This window comes from Suricata suricatta, chromosome 13 (genome assembly GCF_006229205.1).
Source record: "Suricata suricatta isolate VVHF042 chromosome 13, meerkat_22Aug2017_6uvM2_HiC, whole genome shotgun sequence".
In the NCBI taxonomy this organism is placed as follows: Eukaryota; Metazoa; Chordata; class Mammalia; order Carnivora; family Herpestidae; genus Suricata; species Suricata suricatta.
Genome location: NC_043712.1, coordinates 6,633,395 through 6,646,255, shown reverse-complemented (window position 1 = coordinate 6,646,255; position 12,861 = coordinate 6,633,395). Strand labels below are relative to the sequence as shown.

The following is a 12,861-nucleotide window of genomic DNA, read 5'->3' as shown; positions in this document are numbered from 1 at the left end:
TGCTGCCAGGGCAGAGCCCAGTGCAGGGCTGGAACTCACGAACCGTGGGATCGTGACCTGAGCTGAAATCAAGAGTCGGATACTCAACTAACTGAGCCACCCAGGTGCCCCTCAGTATATCCTTTGTGTACCAATTTGGTATTTCCTTTGAATTCTCAAAGACCTCGTAGAATTGCCAGTAAACTCCAGTTCTGATGCTTGTGTCTTTCTGTTGGGTTTCACTGTGGTGTTGGGTAGCTATCCTCCGAGGGACCCACGGAGGCAAGTGTTACGGGCGAGCAGATGACAGCTTTTTACAAAGGAGTAGAATCTGGGCTCGCTGTTCTATCCTGAGGACAGGCTGCTTTCTTTGATTTGGCTGCCTGGGCTGTCAGACAATTCTTGCCTTCGGAGAGGCTGATTCCACTAAATCCACTCTGGTCTTGTGCTTATTTTGGGGCACTCTGTCTTTTCAGAAAATGGACCCAAGTGGGGTCAAAGTGCTGGAAACAGCAGAGGACATCCAGGAGAGGCGGCAGCAGGTCCTAGACAGATACCACCGCTTCAAGGAGCTCTCAACCCTGAGGCGCCAGAAGCTCGAAGATTCCTATCGATTCCAGTTTTTCCAGAGAGATGCCGAGGAGCTGGAGAAATGGATTCAGGAGAAACTTCAGATTGCATCCGATGAGAATTATAAAGACCCAACCAACCTGCAGGTACGTCTTCTCTCCCTGAGATTCCTGCCAGAGTTCAGGAGCTCCAATGTTTTGGCCCCCTGATCACACAAGTCATTGAATTATGACCTTGAGAGATTGGACAGTGAGAAGAATGCAGATCAGACATAAGTCATGACTCACAGTTCTGAAAACTCCTTGGTGTAGGTATTACACTGTACATGCTAAGGGCACGTGTGGAATCTGGCAGGCGGTTCTTTTCTGGATGCTTCGAGCTGATGGTTCACAAACCACTGCCTTGTAGCCGTTGGTGACCCTTCACTATTTTTCAGGGAGGGTCTGGGTTGATCTCTTGGAATATGTATTTTCAAGAAAGGTGTACTAGCAGTGCTGCTGGTGGAAGTTTGTAGTCGGTATCTCTTTAAGCAACTCAGTGGTAAGTCTTATCAAAAACAAGCCTTTAAAAATCATTGAATTGGAACTTAATTTTATGGTGTAAATCATGCCTCAGTTTTTTGTTTTTTTTTTAAGGACAAAGCCTTTCTTACTGATTTTGGTGAAAGACTTTTTAAAAAATTTTTTTAAATGTCTTTTATTTATTTTTTGAGAGACAGAGAGAGATAGTGTGAGCAGGGGAGGGTCAGAGAAAGAGGGAGGCACAGAATCTGAAGCAGGCTCTAGGCTCTGAGCTAGTGGTTAGCACAGAGCCTGATGCAGGGCTCGAACCCACAAACTGTGAGATCATGACCTGAGCTGAAGCCAGACGTTTAACCAACTGAGCCACCCAGGTGCCCTGACTTTTTTTTTTTTAATCAAGTAGAGAGCATGGTTCTCTTACTTTACTAGAGTTGTCTGAGGAAAGCATCCTATCATGAGTGAATGCCGATGGATTATTATTCAAGGGCAAATCATATGTACTAAGAAAATTGTCAGTATGCCTCTATATTTCTAAATTTAATTTTTTTTTAACGTTTATGTTTGAAAGAGAGACAGCATGAGCAGGAGAGGGGCAGAGAGAGAGAGAGGAGACACAGAATCCAAAGCAGGCTCCAGGCCCCAAGCTATCAGCATGGAGCCTGGTGCAGGCCTCGAACCCACAAACTGTGAGATCACCACCGGAGCCAAATTCGGATGCCCAGTCGGATATTGAGCCACCCAGGCACCCCTGGCTCTGTATTTCTAGAGGGGGTTGGATATCCACACACAGAATAATTTCCTTCTAGATCAAAAATGAGTGCAAAGCTGGTGGTCATTAGTGGCCAAGCTTCCAGAAAGTCAGGATAGATGAGGTCAGCAGATTTGAGTAATCAAGCAGGTGAGGGGATGGGGGGGTGGGGGCTGCCCAGTGTCCTTAATTAGAGGAAGTGGGATTCGGGAGGGGAGGGTAAGGGGGCCTGGGCGGGGGCAGAATGGTGCGCGCTGTGTGGTTGCAGCGGTGACTCACTCCATGGTCCGCCAACAGGGCAAGCTGCAGAAGCACCAGGCCTTCGAAGCCGAAGTGCAGGCCAACTCGGGAGCCATTGTTAAGCTGGACGAGACTGGAAACCTGATGATCTCAGAAGGGCATTTTGCGTCTGAAACCATAAGGGTGAGTAGGAGTAGAGCCTGGCTTGGTGGCCATGTGGTGCTGGTGAGGGCGGCCGTCTGGCTGGTGGAAGAATGTGGATTAAATGCCAATTAGGGTTTCTAAAAAAGACTTTTCTAGCTTTTTAAAAGAATTTGTGAAGTCTCTGAAAGGAGTTACCCAAATCTTGCCTTTGTAATACGATGATTCAGTATGAATACAAACAAGTACGTGTATGCTCAGCGGGGAAATTAATATTCTTTTTGTAGAACAAATTAGAATACGATTATACTTTAAAGGAGATTGCATAAATTAAACTTAAATTTACAGATGGTGTTAGATGGGAAATTGGTGCATTTGGGGATCAGGACACAAAGATCAATAGCACTAATCACAGCCACCATAACGTTCTCTGTTGGCAAAACTCGGTGTCTGGATCTTGGTTTGCTGAGACCTAGTGAGCAACTGAGTTCAAGGCCCAGCTGTAAGCAGAGACTCGTGGCACCTGTTGGTGACCATGGTGATAGAGCCGACCTTGAAGCAGGTGTCCTCCTGTTCTGTGATTTGATTTGTTTGGTGCCTGTTCACTGGCGCTGGGGCAACATTGATCTTTCCCTGCTCTACCGTTTCCGGTACCAGGGTAGTAGGGGAAGCAGACCTCTTGAGATGAAGTGTGCACGCTCAGTTCCTCCTCACCAGATGCTCTTCTCTGTTTCTGACTTAGGTCATACCTTTCTGTGTGTCTTGTTCTTTGTCACCCAGAGTCACGTTCCACTGAGGGACTGGCCTTTTCGGTCCTTACTGGTCAAGGCAGTTGTGAAGATTTCCATGAACGCTGCACTCACAAGCCCCAGCCAGAAATGTCACGTCCTCGGCTGTTTGTTCCCTGACCCCCTTGTAGCGTCTCTGTCCCCTTAGCATCTGGTCTAGCAGCTCTGCTTGCTGTCTCTCTTCTGCATGAATACACTCTGCAGTCTCATGTTGAAGACTTGCGGTTGGCTTATTATTAATAATTAACCATTATTGGTAATGACTGCAAATAGGAAATGAGTAAATTCGAAATGCCATATGACCAACTGTTTAATTACATTCAACCCATTTGGGTAACGTAGCCTGTGTTTCTGCAGTTAAGTACAAATGTCTTTCTGCTCATTTCCCCACTTTTGTATACAGTCTTAGGAGAAATGAAGGCGGCATGCCTTATTTCCTGGATAGAAACTGTTTCCCCAGAGAGCATGGCATTCTTCTGTAGCCGTATAACTGGCTACGGATAGGGAATAGGAGAAACAGATCAAGGGATTGACTTTATAGTAGTTAATCTGGTCAGGGGCACCCAATGCTCACTTCATTCTGCTCTGTTAGTAAATACCCTCCTCCCTGTTTAGAGATCTTATTAAAGCAACATTTAAAAGTACCATTAGCAACTGTTTGTTGCATAGCCATTTATGCCCAAACGCTTTGTCATGGGACTTGACATCTGTAATCTCTGATCTTGACTGGACGCTCCCTAGGCAGCCCTTTTCCCCACAGTATGGAAGGGAAGAAACTGAAGCACAGAAGTTTGAGTAACTTCTCCAAATCCCACAGCTAGTGGGCAACAGAATCGGAATTCCAATCTGCACCTTTCTTTGCTGACATCTATTTGCTTTATTTTTCCAAGCTATATTTCATTCCTATCTGCTTTCCTTAATTTCTCTGCCAGCTGCCTCTCGGAGAGCTCCTTCTGGTCACTCGTGCCCCTGTTGAGAAAGCCACCTGAGCCAGAACCAGGATTTCATCCCGCCCCCCCCCCCCACCCACTTTCAGTGTGTTTCCCAAGTGCACCTGCCTCCCGCCCCCTCCTGCTGTCAAGCCCAGTGCTCTTGGGAAACTGGGCCCTCTAGCCCGCAGTGTTGACGAGGGCAGAGGCCCCGGGAACAGGAGGGCTGTTCCAGCCCTGGAGTGGGCCCTGCTCTAGCTCTTTACCCAAGAGAGTGAATATGAATGAAGTGTGTGGGAGACTGACCATTGACTTGAGAGGGTGAGGTTTTTTTGGTGAGCCTTCGGTGGTCTAGTTTTTAATTTGAGCCCAGGGCTTTCATTTAATTTGACTGTCTTGTTCCCAGTTCCCATGGTGAAGCTGGCTTGGTGCTTCATCTGGCCCCATAACTCAGTAACTGCTTTTGGCAGGCAGGGGAACACTGGGGCGGGGGTGGATTGTGAGGATTGCTTCTACGTCCTGGATAACCTGTCTGTTGCCGGTTTAGACTTTCACACCGTACCGGACGGCGTGGCGCCCCATAGTCACCGCCACCCACATCGGGTCCCACATCCGAGTAGGTGGAGTGTTGAGTTGCCCCTGCTTGCCTATTCCTTCCCTCTGCCTTGGAATGCCTTTCACTTCTGTCTCGCTGGCGGGCTCCTTTGTAACCGTCGGTGGTGGAAGAGAATTGTGTGTTTCTTTCCCTTGCTGTTTTCTCCTTTCACGTGAAACCCACAGCCCTGTTTCTAAGACAGTCCATCCATGTTGGCTGCCCCTTGGCTTTCAAGTTTTTAGCTGGCTGGGGGGCATCTTAACAACGAGTGGATCTCAGCCTTCCCTCCTGGGAGTGTTCAGACCTTGTGGTTTGTTTTCCGTGTGTCTGCCAGTGTTAACACAGAAACTCCCAGTATCTTGGGGTAGGCCTAGTCAACACATTGAGATTGGATTCGATGCCGGAAAGCGTCACCAATGCTTGAATCGATGATAAATTCCTCTCACCAAGATCCCCCCCCAAGTTCTTGAGAGGTCCTTACTAGGACTGTGCAGTGATAACCCAAAGATGCTGGGAAGTGTGAATATGTTTGGGCCTGTGGCTACCACTTGGGTAGGTTTGAAATGAGCCTAACCTGAGTCGTACCACAAACTGTCTTTTCACAGAAGTGCCAAAACCTTTTCTGCCAAGAATCCTTGTCGATTGGTGATTATGTTTCAGGAACACCCCCCCATTTTTTTTTTCTTGAGAGACAAATAGCAAGCACATGCCTGTGCACAGGCAGGGGCGGGGCAGAGAAAGAATCCCAAGCAGACTCTGCTCTGTCAGCGCAGAGCCGGATGCGGGGCTTGAAACCACAAACCATGATAATGACCTGCGCCAAGATCAAGAGTCGGACGTTTAGCCGACTGAGCCACCCAGGCACCCCCTCCCCACCTTTTCTAATTTATGTGAAGGTGTTCCTCTTACTTGTGCCTCATCATTGTTTCTTTGCCTTCATGATGCCCATAGGACCTCTTGTTTTATTTTTGCCCTCTACCTCCACAGATTCATAGTAACCCTTCAGCGATTTCTGCTGTTTCCATGTTAATTCCTCATCTCTCCTTCCCCAGTAGGTTCCCAACCCAGAAATCTCACTTAATGATTTGATTACTAATAACAATGATGAATAACATAATTATTATTTATGCATTTACATATATTATTTATATAATAGTTGATAATAATGATTAATAATTCTCTGAAATAAATTAGAATAAATCCATCAGCTATTTTGTTAAGACCTAGCAAACCACTGTAAAGTGGATGCTGTTTCCTATTCTCACACTTAGATTTCCTCTTTGTTTGGGGATTATATGGGGAGGCGGTGGAATTCTCTTTAAAAAGATGTATTCCAAGCTCTGACTTGTGGGGTTTCTGACCTGTGGGATGGTTGTGAGCTCTGGGGCTGATCTTTTAACCTGCAGACTCGTTTGATGGAGCTGCACCGCCAGTGGGAACTGCTCTTGGAGAAGATGCGGGAGAAGGGGGTGAAACTGCTGCAGGCGCAGAAGCTGGTGCAGTACTTGCGGGAGTGCGAGGACGTGATGGACTGGATCAATGACAAGGTACGTCTCGCGAGGAGGGCTTGCTGAGTCAGCCTTGGCAAGAGCACGGGGAGGAGCGGCTGCTGCAGCCCTGGCTACTCGGCGGTGCGCCCGTCTGTAACTCTCAGACCTGGGGTCTCAGCCTGACGTGCCCTGAGCTCAGCCTTTTAACGAGGAGATGGAGGTCAGATCACAAACGACACAGAAACTGCAGCCACGAAAGCTAACGTGACCCATCCTGGTGGGCCTCGCTCATGACAAGTGTCTGGGAGCCATGGTCACAGTGTTGGTTGGTGACTGAGACTCTGTTGGGTCCCCGGGCAGGAAGCAATTGTGACTTCCGAGGAGCTGGGCCAGGACCTGGAGCACGTGGAGGTTTTACAGAAGAAATTTGAAGAGTTTCAAACAGACATGGCTGCCCATGAAGAGAGAGTTAATGAAGTGAACCAGTTTGCTGCCAAACTCATTCAGGTAGGTGGCAGAGCACCACGTGCCTCTTCCCACATCCTGATACTAGCTTTCTGGTGTTCCCAGAAGGAACTTTTGGTGATCAGTTCCCTGAGCCCTGTGTGAGCATGGTTTGGAAAGCATGTATCAGAGTTTTGTTTCAATAAGGGAGCAGTGGTGACTAGTCCTAAGTTAGAAACTGCTTTCTTACTCTGCTTTCTAACTCGTGGCCAAGGGCAGGAAGGGCCGAGTTCGAGTTCGTTTGATCTGTGTCCTCCACCCGCTTGCAGGCAGGGCTCGGTGGTGCTTTTACGGGGCTGCAGAGGCTGGGCTCCCAGGCTCTCAGATGAGGGTGTGGTGGGGAGTGCTTCTTAGAGTTGGCAGGTGTCCACCGACGCCTGACTGCTCCTCCTTTTCTTTTTGATTTGAAGCTTCCCAGGGCTCCCTTGGGAGCCTGGGGACCTCGTCATGAATAGGCTCTCTGCTGGCAGCTCCGAGCCATCCAGAGGGGACAGCGCAGCCTTTCGCCATTGCCTATGTGCCCGTTCCCGTGAGCCACTGCTCTAGCCCCGGCTTCCACTCCAGGGGTCAGAGTGCACACACAGTATTTACGGCTTTATGTATATCCTTCCATCTTACATTGCTGCATTATGACCAAAGAAAGTGGAAATCTCTCCTTGGCAATCTCTCCAGAGACTTGCAAGTAGTAGGAACTGGACTTTCCGCTTTCAGGGAAATTTGATTTGGGGCGTATAAGTCTTAACTTTATGGATCTGCTTCAGGGCTGGTACTTGTCGCCTTCCTGGCCAGCGATGAAAGAAGAGCCAGCATGCCTCAGAAATGCCTCATCCTTCCAGGGTGAGGGGGGTGCCCCGCCCTGCCCCCTGCCCCAGAATCTTGGGGCCTCCCAGGGCCGTGCTGACAAGAGCAGTCAGGCCACAGCTGAGGTCTCACAGGTGGATCCCGGATTCCTGCAGTGCTTCATTTATTACTTCACGTTTTTGTCAAAACAAAAACCAAAGTGTGGCTCATGGGGAAGGGTACTTTTAAAGAAGTAGCTCTAATCTGAAGTCAGGAACACACCCCGAAGACCACGTGTACAGGCAGGAATGCTCAGTAGGCTCACGAATGTCCAAGGTCATGGATTTGCTAGCTCCTGGGGGCAGACGTAGGTGCAGAGAGTTGCCCCAGAGGTGTGTGTTAACATGAAGGTTTGGGTGCTGATGCCCGCCCGGAACTGCTCTCTGGACGGACCGCACTACTCCAGGGGGTAGATAATGACCCTCCTCTTTTTATGCAAGAGGAAACAGGAGCTAGTTTTGAACAAGCTTCGCTCCATTTCACGAATAAAACCAGCATTTCTGCAGAAAGATGGAAGGTTTGCCGAAGCAGGCACTTGGCAGGAGGCCAGGGCTCAGGACCCAGGCCAGTCTGTGCTCTCCCTCGTGTAGGAGCAGCACCCCGAGGAGGAAACCATCAAGACCAAGCAGGATGAAGTAAACGCGGCCTGGCAGCGGCTGAAGGGACTGGCCCTCCAGAGGCAGGGGAAGCTCTTTGGGGCGGCTGAGGTTCAGCGCTTTAACAGGTACTGAGCCCTAGGGGGCTGCTGGGCGTGGGGGGGTATGTGGCCTGGGTGGCACTCCCAGCCCGAGACAGTCGCCATGAGTGGCTGCACGGGTACCTCTGCTCCACAGGGATGTGGACGAGACCATCAGCTGGATCAAGGAGAAGGAGCAGTTAATGGCCTCCGACGATTTTGGCCGAGACCTGGCCAGCGTTCAGGCTCTGCTGCGGAAGCACGAGGGTCTGGAGAGAGACCTTGCTGCTTTGGAGGACAAGGTAGGTTTTGGAAGCGGCCCGTCCCATGGAGAAGTGAGCAAGGGGCCCCAGCACGGTCTGATGGAGGGCGTTTCCAGGTCAAAGCCCTGTGTGCCGAGGCCGACCGCTTGCGCCAGTCCCACCCTCTGAGCGCCGCGCAGATCCACGTGAAGCGGGAGGAGCTCATCGCCAACTGGGAGCAGATCCGGACCCTGGCGGCCGAGAGACACGCCCGCCTCAATGACTCCTACAGGTGGGAGGCCGGCCGAGCCGCTCTTCCCACGGAGGGCAGGCGGGGCGAGGGGTGGCTTCTACCTGCTCGGAGTGAGCTGGTAGTGCCGTATGCCTGCCAGGCTCCTACACAGAAACTGCTGGTGACTTTCCTGCCTGTAGAGTGAGTGAGTGAGTGAGTGAGTGAGTGTGTGTGTGTGTGTGTGTGTGTGTGTGTAGCATTTATGACTTTATGAATATCCTTCTGGCTTCTGTCGCTGCATTACAACCAATAGAAGTAGAAGTCTCTCCTTAGCAATTGGAGCACCAGTGAAATCTACCATTAAAATGGAGTAAATCAAGGATTGGGAAGTGAAAGAATGCTAATGACTGACCAGAGCTCAAACTTGGGAATGCCAACGAGGTTGGGAGTGAGGGACCAGATTGGGGAATTACAGTGATGGGCAGAACCCAGGTTTTAAAGGATTGCTTTCAGCCTTCTCTTGCTTTCCTTGACAGTCTAGATGGAAGAGCCCTCTGTATCCCAGGGTTAGAGTTTGCATGGTTTGTTAGAGCTCAGAGACCTCAGAGGACACCGAGTTCAAAGCCTTAGGGAGGCATTTCCCATCCAGGGCTCCCCACCGGGAACATGGCACCTGATGGCCCTGCTTGGTTTTCCCTAGGCTTCAGCGCTTCCTCGCCGACTTCCGCGACCTCACCAGCTGGGTGACTGAGATGAAAGCCCTCATCAATGCGGATGAGCTCGCCAACGATGTGGCCGGGGCCGAAGCCCTGCTGGACAGGCATCAGGAGCACAAGGTAGCGTCTCCGACATCTTCCAGAAGGGGAGACGTTAGCTTGTCCTGCATCGGTAGATCACTGTCGCTTAGAGTGGCTGAAACTTTGTTCACCGCTGGCTCCCACCGTAGGATTATTGTTGATTTTGCCTTCAGAGCCTGGCTCTGCCTGCTTCTCATCCATGGTGAAGCGGGTTAAATGTGGGGAGATTAACGAGGTCTGTAAAAGTGAAGGGCTGCGCCCTGGCGAGGCAGAGGCTGCTGGTTTGCGCCGCAGTCACAGACCATCGTAAACGGTGTCTTTGTTTCAGTGCTGAATTTCGTACTTGGTGTAAGTCTCTTACTCTGGTTTTTCCCCAAAGTATATTTCACAGAAAACCAGTTTTATGAGATTTTAATAGGCTTTACCTTAAAAAGAAAGGTTTCTGGAACACCTGGGAGGCCTAGTTGGTTAAGGGTCAGACGCTTGGTTTTGGCTCAGGTCACAATCTGTGGGTTTGTGAGACTGAGCCTTGCGCCGGGCTCTGAGCTGACAGCCCTGAGCCTGCCTGGGACCCTCCTCCCCCTCGCTCTCAAAGTAAATGAGCATTAAAGATACAAGAGACAGGTTTTCTACAGCTGAGTAATTTAGGAAAGCACCGTGAAATAGGATTTTAGAAGGTATTACTCTAGCCCTCTGAGAGGTTTTTAACATGGTAGATAGAAAAAATCAGTATAGAAACGTCAAATATGTCCCTCTACGGTAGCAGCAGTTACAAACAAACGTGCTTTTCTCAAAATGTTACTTGTACCAGAAAGTACGAAGTACTTGAGAATACAGGAGCAAACGTTGTGTCAGACGTTTGTGGAGAAAGCTGTTCGGCTTCTTTGAAAGACTGAGGAAGGAAATTGCCTCTCAAGTGGCGTGCCGCGCCTCGTACTTGGGTGGAATGGCCTGGGTAAAGGTGGGAAATTCTCCCCGGGATCTGTACGTTCATGCAGTTTCACACAGGCCAGCAGGCTTTTGTTTCTGGAATCAGACAAGCTGATTCTAAAATTGATGTGGAAGAAAAATAATTGAAAAAGAGCTGAGAGCATTTTGAAGACCAGGGTGGGGCCAGGGGAGACAGTCGCCCTGCCAGGTGCTGTAGAATCCTAAACCCGCCCATCCGTCACAGCGAGGGCGCAGAGCGGTGGAGCAGAAGCTAGGGCTCAGACCCTTGCTTGTGTGGGAACACAACAGACTTGGACAGAGGTGGCCTGAAAAGCCAGTGGCAAAGGGGCTTCTCAGTAAACGGTGCCCTCATGATTGGTAATCCAGACCGGTGTTAGGGAGCCCGGCCTCATGGTTGACCCTGCTCCGTGGTGGGGATGGGGCATTCTGATTTGTAACGATTGTTTAAAATTCAACCACTCTGTTTTCTAAGTTGCCAGGCATAAATTGTGCCTTTTTTGCCCCGTAGGGTGAAATCGATGCTCACGAGGACAGCTTTAAATCTGCGGATGAGTCTGGACAGGCCCTGCTCACTGCTGGGCATTATGCCTCAGATGAAGTGAAGGAGAAGGTAAGAGAGGAGAGGTTCTCTGAGAGTCTCTGAAAGCTGGTGTCCGTCCATGAGGATCCGGGCTGCATTCGCCGTGGGGCACGAGGAAGCTTACACAGAGCTTGTGCTGGGAAGTTCAAGGGCAGTTTCTTGAGAGACCAAAACAGAAGACCTAGGTAGTATGGGGATTGATCAGAGAGAGTTTCATTTATTAGGGATGTTTATGTCACATTTCCTACCTAACGGGGACCTGGCAGGGAGCTGAGCCCTGCATCAGTTAGTTGGAGCCAAGAGGAAGCAGATGTTTTTTCAAATTACAAGTGTATATAATTTCAAAGTCTCACAACATCTGAGTGTAAAGATACCTGAGGAACAGGGCACGATGCTGGCTTAACATCCTGTAGGCTAAGAAGAGGCGTCTCAGAGACACGCTTTGTAACTTTGGAGCCTAAAAATTGTCTCCAGGACATTCCTGAATGTTCCATGTTTTATGGAAGACGCGCTGAGTTGACATTTCTCAGCTGGGAGTCCTTTCTCTTCTGCCTGACGTTTACCTACCATTTTGACCTTAAGTCATCTGTGAAAACGTGGCAGTGAATTAATTCTAGATCAACTTGACGTCCTCCTATGTAGCCTAAACGTACAGGCTGCTCGGGATTTCTGTGGTTTCCCGAGATTCGGCTGACACAGCGAATGTAATCCTTCCCCTTTTGCAAACCGGAGGGAAGGCCTGAAGATGAGCATGAGGCTTAGACGGCGCCTTTCTGTTGGCCTGGTTGGGGGGACGGCGGGACCCACCTGGCCGCTTGGCCTCTGTCCCCTCTCCCCGCAGCTGGGCGTCCTGGCGGAGGAGCGGGCCGCCCTGCTGGAGCTGTGGGAGCTGCGCAGGCAGCAGTACGAGCAGTGCATGGACCTGCAGCTCTTCTACCGCGACACGGAGCAGGTGGACAACTGGATGAGCAAGCAGGAGGTACCGCCCCGGGGGGGCTGGCTTGTGCCCGTGTCACTGTGGCGGGTCGGGTGACAGGGCTTGCCGAGGGGCGCTTGGACAGGAGTCTGCCGCTGTGGAATTGTCTTTTGCTGAAGACGAGATTTGTTTTTGGTCTGGGACTTAGCACTTCATGCTCTTGTTGAATTGTTTTAAGTGAATCTAAAAGGACGTCAGGCTTTCAGGAAGAGATCGAAGAAGTCTAACGGCTATAGAATCTCCCCCCGTCCTTTTCGTGTCGGCCAGCAGATCCTTTGCTTCCCTGCCTGAGTTGCTGAAAGGGCAGGGTGTCGCTCTGAGCGCTTCCGTTCTCTTCTGCAGGCCTTTCTGTTGAACGAAGACCTGGGGGACTCCTTGGACAGTGTGGAGGCGCTGCTCAAGAAGCACGAGGACTTCGAGAAATCCCTCAGCGCCCAGGAGGAAAAGATTACGGTAAGACTCCTTCGTCTCAGAGTCAGCCTAGTGTCCATTCTCAAGGTTTTCCGCGCAGCCGCGCTAGAGGATCTGCGAGAGGTGCTCCTGTGGGGGCTTAGGATCTCACGGTGGCGGCTCGCGGCCCACTGGGAGGCCTGCCTCAGCTCGAGGGATGAGATCCTTCCCCGCCACATAAACCGCCACACTGAGAGTCACCTTTCACTGAAAGCACTTGGAGCTCAGGGCACCTGGCTGACTCAGTCAGGGGAGCGTGCGACTCTTGATCTTAGGGTTGTGAGTTCGACCCCCACGTTGGGTGTAGAGATTACCTAAAAACAAAATCTTTTAAAAAATAAAATAAGTAAGTGGTTGGAGCTCCTATAAGAGGTATTATTCCTCTAGACTGTAGGCTGCTAACCTGTTCCGACCCCGTCCAGTCACATCAGAGGTGGCGTGACATCCGCTGCAGTGAACGTCTCCCGTCCTGAAGGGCGCTAGCGTGATGTTGTAGCTGACCAGTAACGTCAGGCAGAAACTCAGAAGTGGACGCGGAGACATCGGCACAGCAGATCTTAGGCCTGTGTTACGGTTGAGAGCGTCCTGTGACCTGCTCGGTAGTGACTTCGC

At 50.5% G+C, this 12,861-nt stretch overlaps 1 protein-coding gene across 6 annotated transcripts in view; it reads left to right on the top strand.

The window, feature by feature from the left end:
* Positions 1-455: 455 nt before the first annotated feature.
* The window catches only part of SPTAN1 (spectrin alpha, non-erythrocytic 1), a 48,307-nt gene continuing 35,901 nt past the window's right edge, over positions 456-12,861 (top strand). For all 6 annotated transcript variants that reach the window (XM_029920378.1, XM_029920377.1, XM_029920376.1 and 3 more), the window contains exons 1-11: positions 456-695; positions 2,116-2,241; positions 5,918-6,058; positions 6,362-6,508; positions 7,936-8,069; positions 8,179-8,323; positions 8,401-8,555; positions 9,196-9,331; positions 10,752-10,853; positions 11,665-11,802; positions 12,142-12,252. In XM_029920378.1, the coding sequence (XP_029776238.1) occupies positions 459-695; positions 2,116-2,241; positions 5,918-6,058; positions 6,362-6,508; positions 7,936-8,069; positions 8,179-8,323; positions 8,401-8,555; positions 9,196-9,331; positions 10,752-10,853; positions 11,665-11,802; positions 12,142-12,252 (1,572 nt within the window). In that variant the 5' untranslated portion in view covers positions 456-458. The remainder of the gene's footprint in view (positions 696-2,115; positions 2,242-5,917; positions 6,059-6,361; positions 6,509-7,935; positions 8,070-8,178; positions 8,324-8,400; positions 8,556-9,195; positions 9,332-10,751; positions 10,854-11,664; positions 11,803-12,141; positions 12,253-12,861) is intronic.